This window comes from Tupaia chinensis, unplaced genomic scaffold, assembly GCF_000334495.1.
Source record: "Tupaia chinensis unplaced genomic scaffold, TupChi_1.0 Scaffold000184_1, whole genome shotgun sequence".
Classification (NCBI taxonomy): Eukaryota; Metazoa; Chordata; class Mammalia; order Scandentia; family Tupaiidae; genus Tupaia; species Tupaia belangeri.
Window position 1 is genome coordinate 5195811 of NW_006159659.1, and position 9669 is coordinate 5205479.

Below are 9669 nucleotides of genomic sequence, written 5' to 3' on the forward strand. Positions count from 1 at the left end.
TATCAGCCCGAACCGGTGCAGACGCCTCGCCGTCTTTTACGCCTGGTGCAGCCTGTGCCGAGCTGCACCCTTGGCCTTTCCTCTTTCTTCGCCTCCTCTGTGGTCCGTAACCGCTTCCCTCCCTCCCTGTACCCCTACTCCACCGCCAAGTGTCCCCGGCCGGCCTGGGCTAGAACCAGAGCAAAGGGCCAGGCGCCCCTTCCTGCAGAAAGCCAATCTAGCCCCCTCCTCCGAGTTTGTCCTGTGGGGAGTGTCCCGGGAGAGGAGAGGAGAGGCCCTATCTCTAGCGAGCTTTGTGGGCTAGGGGGACCCCCCCTGAGGGGTAAGAGAGGCCTGGGGGTTAGGATGTTACCCAAGTGATCCGCCGCCAATTGATCGTCCTCCAGCCTCTAAGTTAAAGACTCACCCACTGAGGGGTCGGCCTGCTGCCCCGCGGTGCCTGGCTGGCCTCGTCTTTCACCGCGTCTGGGCTTTGGGGGCCATTTGTGTCCTCCCTGGGCTGTTCGGGTCCTTAGGGCTGGGAGAGCCGCTGAACCTGCCGACCGTCTCTAACCTCTTGTGTGTCCGCAGGTAAAACGGAATTGCACGGGAAACCCATAGAAGTTGAGCACTCGGTCCCCAAAAGGCAAAGGTGAGCCTATTCTGTTCTCACCCCATTATTTGGAAGAAAGACTCAACACAGCTGAAAATTATGATACTTCTTTTTCTCTTAGGCTTATCAGGCTGTTGGGTAGCTTGGCGTTTCTTGGCTTTATCCGTATGGCAGGTGTGTGTGTGTGTGTGTGTGTGTGTGTGTGTGTGTGTGTGTGTTGGTTGGTTGTAACTCTGGGAAGGAATCTAGGACTCTAGGACTCGTCTCTGACCAGTGCGGCCGGATTATTGTTATTGGTTGTAAGAGTCTCTCAGGAAAGTTTTCACAGCTATCTGCTCTCTGCAGGGCAGGTCAGGTTGCTACAACAGGAAGTCAGAGCCTCAACGGACAGTTTTTGGGAATCCGCAGGACTGGGGAGCAGTGGATGATCCTCCACCCGTATAGGTGCGGGATAGGCAGAAGCAGCTGCGGACACGCGGGGGTGTGGCGCGCCCTTCCTTCTCGGTCGGGAGTTCCGAGGCCAGCGGTACATCTGAGGGAGAGGAATTTGCCTTTACTGGGTTATCTGGCCAGCGAGCATTTGAGCACAGGAAAGGACGCCTGAGCGTCTCCTGTCCAGAGGTGCCTTTCAGTTACTCCAGAGTTACACAGGTTTCTGCAACCATCGCCTTTGTCTTCCACACTTCCCTTTTCGGTGTATTTTTAACTATAAATTTACCACCAAGAGGGGATGAAGGCAGGAAGGTTTGTGCTGCTTAGGTAGAAGGATTTCTCTTCTTCTAGAGCGTGTTGGTGTGTCACTTTACAGGATGTTTGCATACTGTTTTAGCCTCTGAAGTATTTTGGAGAAATGGCTTCTTTTTCTAAAGCAGGCCAGATTTCAGCTCTGTTTCACCAGCTGGAAAGTCTGCCCTCTCCCAAGGGCGCTAGGATTGGCCTTTGCCTTTCTGGGTTTTGCAAGGTGGGGGTAGGGTTCTGCCTCCCCCTCTTCCATCCCCCACTGCCAACCCGAGCCAAACAATAAGTTGGAAGTTAATTTAAACCAGAGCTGCGTTTATCTGGTTAGTTATTGGTGAGACTGTAGGGTTTGCTATGCATTTTCCTGGTGTTTTGCAGAGAGCCATGGCTGCACAAAATGTCATTGGTATGCTTGTTTCTACTTTGAGCTCTTTTTTAGGCACAGCATTTTTACACATCTTGTTTTTAGCAATGGGCCACTCAGAATTTTTGTTGATTTCTCTTGTTCATGTATTTAATTTCCTATTAAGATATTTGGAAAGAGATTTAAGTAACTTGGTAGTTTTAGGTCTAGTTGGGAATTTTGGTAGGGGTCAAGTTATTTCATGTAATAGGCACAAATTCTTTTTTAAAGCTTCTGAAATAATAAAGTGTGTACTATAAAATATCTAAATTGATTTTAGCCTAACAAAAATTTAAAAATTGAGGCAGAAGTGATATTCTTTTAAAAAGTTTAAAGGCAGAATCTGGGTACCTAGAAAAAAATGAAAACACATTCTGCAAATTCTGATTGGTTTCATGTTTAGTGTATCTTTTTTTTTTTTTTTTGAGAGTTTTTTGCTATAGGGCACGTGCACTCGCCAGACAGAGACAGAGAGACAGAGAGACAGAAAGCGAGAAATCACGCCACAATCCCTTCTCCTCCATTCTCCTCTCTGGATCTTGGGTGCGCATGCACACACGCCCTGTGTGAGTTTAAGCCACTGGGTCCGGGACTCTAACCGTGGTCAACTACGTGGGAGTCCAGGGACATAGCCATTACCCTAACTGCTGGTCCCAGTCAGTGTATCTTTTTTAAAAAAGGAATTATTTAACTTTATTTATTTATTTATTTTAATTTGACCAGAGAGGGACAGAATGGGGGTGGGGGTGGGGAGTGAGACAGCAAGCTGACAGGTCCAGGACTTGAACTGTGATTGGCCATGTGGGAGTCCAGCATTCTTAACCACCACACCACCTGACAGCACCTAGATAGTGTATCTTAGTTTTGTTTAAATGCTGAATAAGAAAAAAAAAAAAGGTTGTGTTTGAAGGATTGGCATCTTAATATTTGTGAGAGTTTCTCAATTTAAACATTAAATAGTTTATTGAGTTTTTCAGTTACAATTCATTAACCTATATGTACATGCAGATTACTTTGCCTTCCCTTCTGCTTGCCCCTTCCAACCTGGTGTGAATTTCACCCATGTGCAGAGAATTAAATGAAAAACATTACCTTGTAACGATTGCCTGTATTCTTAAAGGGCTTTGCCCAGTTTAAAAACAGTTACTTGGAGGGACCAGCAGATGGCATAATGGTTACATCACTGGACACACCCACTTAGTTGATCCCAGTTCAAGTCCCAGACCCAGCGGCTTAAACTGTGTGTGTGCAAACATGCCCAAAATCCCAAGAGGAGACTGGAGGAGAAAGGACTGAGGTGTGGCCATCTTGTGTCTCTCTGGCAAGCACATCCTCCCTATACCAAAAACCTCTCTTTAGAAAAAAAAAAAGTTACTTGGTGCTTTGTTATGAACAGGAGTTCCTTATTAGGAAAGCATAAGAGGTAAATATTACCAGTGGGAGCAAATATTTATCAATGGAAGTTTTTTTCTTTTTTTAGCAATCTAGATAGAATATTCAAATTCACTTTTAACTAGCATTAAAGTGCTTAGGGTTTTAACTGATAATTATTTTACTAGCAAAGTAAATGGGCGTTGGAGACAGTATTGTACTGAGAACAATCAAGTCCTTTGCTTGAAGTGCCTGAAAACAAAATTTACTGGAAATCCATATTATTATCGTTTTAACTGAACCTTGTAGCAGTGATGCAGTTTCCTTTATCTGGACTATTCCACAATCTGTATATTCTGGGAGAAGGCAAGAAGGCACCCTGATCACCACATGTCCAGGAGTTAGGGGAATGTCAAGAGATGGTACTGGTGAGGTTCCTCTTCAGGGCTGAATTCTACCTACTAGTCCTTGCTAAGTGAGCCTGCTAGATTGTGAGGTAGAGTTCTTCCTGCTTAGCCTTCATTTCATTCCATCATGTGGGCGTCTGAGGCAGGCACACCCACATGTGCAGCAGTGACCTTTATACCTGCTGTGCAAGGCATGTTGGGAACCTGGTGCTGGAGAATGCTTATGGCAGCACTCTGAGATGGATGAATGGACTTGCAGTGACTGAACAGGGGAGCAAGCCCCGGAGGTGATTGGTTGCTTGGCAGGCTGGCCTAGCTCTCACTGCAAGCTGAATTGGGGTGGGGTGTGAGGGCTTTCTGGAAGGGGCATTGTTGAGTTTGGTTCAGACCAAGCTTAGCTCTTGATTACCGAATTCTCGAGGGAATGTGGAAGGAATGTTGCTTTTCTGCATTCAGATACCCCTCTGCTGGGAAGATTATAGCAGAACCTTGCAGAGTTTGAGATCCCCTGCATCTGGAATGAAGGAAAAAAATGCACGTTAGATAGCTTTGATAGTCTTGTGCTTTCTGTTCCAAATACAAAGATATAGCATATGAAGACTTGATGGCTCCCAGGTACAGACTTAATTTTGTTTTCTCCTTGGATATAAGGATAGGAAATAGTTGTTATTTTGAAAGACTGTAGCTGAGTTTGGCTGGAATCACTGCTGGTATCTTGTGGGGTCTGGTATAGGCCCCTATGTGATTATGTAAACAGAACTGATGTCCTCTTTTTGTTATGTTGTGGGCTGCTGGGCATAGGAGAGGGTGTGTAAAAGTTGCTGACACTGGAGATCTGAGAGGATGGTGGTGGTTGTTCTGTTTCCATGACTTTTTTAAATTATGGAAATATTTTTTCATATTTTCAGGTTTTTTTATAGCTTAGCCATTTTTGCTTAAACTTTTTCATGATTTAGCTGTTAGCATCGATTAGGATTATATGTAGCTAAAAATATATTTGAATACAGGAGATAAAAATAATAGGACATTACAGATAATATTTTTCCAGGAAGAATCCTATAGAACAGACTGTGGGGCTGGCACAGTGGTCTGGTGGTGAAGGCAGCCAGATATCACGTGGCCAACTGCATGGTTCAAGTTCCAGACCCTGTGGCTTGAGAAACCGGTGTGTGCATATGTGTGCGCATGTGTCTAAAACCCTGAAAGGAAGGAGATGGAAGAGAAGGGATTTCTGCATGACCGTTCCCCATGGGGGTGTGCTTTCTCTTTTCCTTCCCTCTCTCTCTCTGGCCAACATACCACATGCCCTCTAGCAAAATAACAACAGACTATGGTGTCCATGTGCACACGTCCTTATTTCTTGCTTCCTTAAGAAAAAGAAAATAGGGGCCATCAGGTGGTGAGATGAGGTGGTGAGATGGTTAAGGGCACTGGTCTTCCATGTGGCTTACTGTGGTTCAAGTCCCAGACCTGGCACTTTGCTTTCTCTCTCTCTCTCTCTGGTCAGATTAAAATAAATAAATATAGTTAAATAAAATAATTCTTAAGAAAAAGGAAAATAAAGTGAACTACTTATTTCCATACTAGAATCTTGTATTTAACATGTAAATTGGATAGAACATTTGTAAGTCATTGGGATTTTAAGTGTTTCTTACTTTAAGTGGCTCTTTTTTTTTTTTTTTTTTTTGGAGAGGTTTTGTTATAGGTGCGCTTGCCAGAAAGACAGAAAGCGAGAAATCACCTGCCAGGGCGGATGGCCACTACACAATCCCTTCTCCTCCATTCTCCTCTGGAGATCTTGGGCAGGCACTCACACCCTGCGTGAGTCTAAGCCAACTGAGTCCGGGACTCGAACCCTGGATGACTACATGGGAGTCCAGTGACATAGTCATTATGCCAACTGCTGGTCCCACTTTAAGTGGCTATTTAAAAGCTAATGTTGCATTTAATAGCTGTTAAATGTAGAATAGGATAATGCCATGACCAACAACCTGCCTATTAGCAAGGGCATGTGACCTCTCACAGTGAGGCCACATCAAAGTATTTGGACAACAAAAGCTCCTTTTAATGCTCAGCATTTAAACTTAGGTATGAATGGCTATACTACTCTTTATCAGTGTGGTTCAGGTGAATCTTGTGAGCTGGGGAAGTTTCTCACGTGCTGGGACTTGCCTTTCTGAATGTTAGGGAACTTTCTTGGCTGGTAAAGAAACACAAGCAGAGTTATCTTTGGACTGCTCAGTTTAAAATCACCAGTGCGTGACTGCTTACGGGTAGCTGAAATATTTCTTGATAATCATATTTTCTCCATGTAGTTTGACAGAGTTTGAAGGTTTCTTACTCTGGCTTTAGTAAAATTTTAAGTAATTAAATTAATGTGGAGAAATAGCTTTTACTGTGTGACTGTCCTCAGTAATCCAGAAGAAGATGTTATGGAAACATGACATGTGCCTAGAGCCAGTGGGAATTGAGAGTCTTGGCTTCTGTTTCTGGCTTTCCTTTTGATTTGTATGATCTCTTAACTTTCTCTGTTCAGGCCAAATGCCATTATAATAAACTGCAAGGGGCATATTTTGTTCTGAGGTTTTACTAGTCTGCTTGAAATTAACAGGTTATCAGTGAAAGCTTCAATATATCTTTCAATATATCTTTGCAGAGATCTGGGTTCTTCCCATGAAGAGTTTGACATGAACTTTTCTGTAGCGTGAGAGCTCAATGGCTTTAGCTCACGTACTTTAGTCAGCAGAGGGAAGTGATCTTTGCTGAAATACTTTTATGAGCCACACTACTTCATTTAAGTATGTTGTTACAGGATTGAGATTTTGTATTAAAGTGAAGCTGTTGAACCACCTTCATGTCTCGAAGTGACTCCATTGTAATGTCAGCAGCATTCCAGCAGTGACTTTTCTAACAGTAACTAATTTTTGTAAGGTATGAATTATCTATTCAGTAATTCTGGTGGTTGGTCTAGGAGGAAGGCGCAGCGGAAAGACAAGATGGTTAGCCGTGCTATTCTTAGCCAACTTTCCTTTATCAAATGTTGCTTCTGATTCAAGTTTCCAGTCGTAAGACAGGAGGTGGCAGTATGGTAGCAGTGACCAAGGGGGTAGGATTGGGATTCTTAGTTGGGATCTCTGCCCCATTAATCTGATGTTTATGAATCAGTTTGAACTACCAGAATTTGCTTGAAGGCTGATGGCAGGCATCGTTTTGAATGCTCTTTTAAAATTGAGGGTATAATTTATCATGGTCTGAAATTGCTGTTTGGCAAGTGTTCAGTATTGGTAAATAAACACAGTTATAAATATTAATATAATATATGAATTTTATTGCCCTAAAGGGCACTACATAGTAATATTACATAAACTGTAATATTTTAGAGAATTATCCTGAGACCATTTAACTTGATTAGGAAATAGTTTGAAATTATTGTAGAAGTATTCTTAGAGGAATCTAATGGAAAAGGCCTAGCTCCTTAGAGTATCTGGTGATGTTACTTAGTCAGTTGGGGATTTGATTCTATTACAAGTGTGGTTGTTCAGTTATCTATTTGTTGCATAATAAACCACTATAAAACTTAGTGCTTCACAGTCACTCGTGATTCTGTTTGTCTGTTAGGTGGTTGGTTCTGTATCAAGTGGTGTCATTTGGGTCATTTCTAAGTTGGGCTGAACAGTCCAAGCAGGCTTCACTCATGAAACTGGCCCCTTGGTGCTTATCCTTGTGACCTTTATCCATGTAGTATCTCATTGTTCAATAGCACAGTGAATGACTACCCCAAGTATAAGCTGCTCTTTTTTTTTTTTTTTTTTTTTCCACGGGGTGCTTGCACTTGCTGGAGAGAGAGAGAGACAGAGAGAGAGAGAGACAGAGAGGGAAAGGGAGAAATTGCGAAATTGCCTCCTAGGGAGGGTGGCTATGCTGTAACCCTTCTCCATTCTCTCCTTGGGACTTTGGGCACATTGTGCCTGACATGATCCTCAAGTTGGGTCTGGACACGAACCTCAGAGCGGGCAATGTGGGATTCAGCTGCTTTAACCTCCAAGCCACCTTCTGACTGGAAGCTGCAAGTCCATTTAAAGGTTAGACCCAGAATTAGCACATTGTTACTTCTGTCATGTTCTCTTTTGATCAAGGCAAAATACCAGGCCAGCCCAGATTCAAGGGGGATATGAAATAGACTTTACTTCTGTAAGGGAGAGTGGTATGCATGTTCAGAGAAGGAAGAATTGTTGGCGGACATTTTTGCAAGTCATCTTCCACACATTGGAGGAAGGGGGAAGTGCTGACTTTGAAATGCTTGGAATATAAACTATCTGAAAAATCTCATTTAACACTAGAAATGTTGAGCCAGTCGCACTTGTAATATCCTGACAAGAAATGATGGTATTAGCTTTGGAGGAAATGAGTAGTAGCCATCCTCTGTATATTTCTGAGGAGAAGCAAACAGGATCTGCCGATGGATTAGATGAAGGATATGAGGGGAGTCAAGAATGACAAAGTTTTCTGGCCAGAACAACTAGGTGGAAGATGGTACCATTTACCAGTGTGGAGAATACTGGGGATAGGAGTAGATTCTTGGGTGGGAATCAGGAACTTTGCTTTTGACCTATTGTATTTCTAATGCTTTTTATACATTTAAATGAGGAAGCTGAGTTGACAGTTGGACATGTAATCCAGACCTTAGGAGAGCAGGGGAAGGTGAAAATAGAAGTAGTAGTTAAGGTTGTCATTAGCTTATGGTATATGAAACCATACAAACACACAGAATCACCAAGGGACTGAGTCCAGGGCTTTAGGAGGAAGGAAAGACCAAAGGACGGTACGAGAATGGTGAGGTAGAGGGAAGCGGGCAGAGCAAGCTGTTTCTGAGAGGTAGGTGAAGACAGCCTGTGGAGGAGGGGACAATTGACTGTGTAGAATGCCACAGAGAACTGTCAGCTGTCAAATGACAGAGCAATAATATAGATGGGAGGAAAAAAAATACCACTGAGAGTTTGTGATGTAGATGGATGAGTAAGTAAGTGGGAGGGGTGTTCAATCTCAGCCTTCTTTACAGCTCTGCTGTAAATAGATGGAGAATCATTAATGAATTTTTAAAAAATAATTATTGAACTTTATGTATTTATTTAAATTTGACCAGAGAGTGAGAGAGAAAGTGAGAAAGTAAGCCACCACTTACTTGGTCCTTTTTTCTCTTTTTTTTCCACTCTTAAAATTTTTTCTAGAAACACGGGGATATTTATTTATAATCTTATACAAATGGAAGAGTCTCTCCTAAGTTTAGTAAATTCTCTTGGTTAATGGACAGTTGATTGTGACATCTGAAGTCAACCTCTGTCTGGCAGGTTTGAACATTTCTGGTGGCTGTGAGCTCACTTGCTTTTTTTTTTTTTTTTTGTCTTTTTTTTTTTGGTGACGATGGTGGGGTGGATCGAAACTCCAACAAGGTCTCCATGCCATAATCCATCCCATGTTCGGGGAGGTCCCACGATGCATACCCAAAACTGTCCCCATGTGGGTCCAGTTGCATTACCATTGTGCTACCACCTGGTTCCTCACTTTCTTATAAACAACTCATTCTGGGAAATCCTCAGAAGCTGTCTTTCTTAGGTTCCAAAACAGTGTAGACAAGTCTAGTACTCCTATGTGGTGGTCTAAATACCTGCTGATTTGACAAGCAGAGGTTGAAATGATTGACTAGAACATTTATGGATATCATGAACTAGGTTTAAAATACTTTAGTCACTTGGTTAATTTAGGATGCTGGCGTAAATTAAGCATTCCTTCCATTTCATTAATAAAACTTTTGCCACAAGAAATAGAATAAATCTTTTGGAAGTACTTAAATTCTCTTGTTTCTACATATCTGAAAATCTAGTGTGTGGTAAAGTAGCATAGTCTCCAAATTATGAACCCTGTCTTTGTTGGTCACAGTAGTTGCCAAAACTAGGTGATACGTTATATCAATTGACTTTGAGACAGAAAATTCGATTTGGAATTTAGGACCTCTATATTTGTCTATATAAATCATTTGATCAATAGAATGTGCTAAAAAGTCTTTTTAAAAATACTATTCTATTATTTCTTTTATATGAAAAGAAGAGAGGGGAAAAGAGAGACAGATACCCTTAACAGAGTTCTGCCACACTGGCGTT

At 42.4% G+C, this 9669-nt stretch overlaps 1 protein-coding gene across 1 annotated transcript in view; it reads left to right on the forward strand.

The window, feature by feature from the left end:
• IGF2BP3 (insulin like growth factor 2 mRNA binding protein 3) overlaps positions 1-9669 on the forward strand; it is a gene marked incomplete at its 5' end in the record, with an annotated part of 185449 nt that overhangs the window by 862 nt on the left and 174918 nt on the right. The window contains one exon of the mRNA XM_014587132.2: positions 571-631. Within this exon, the coding sequence (XP_014442618.1) occupies positions 571-631 (61 nt within the window). The remainder of the gene's footprint in view (positions 1-570; positions 632-9669) is intronic.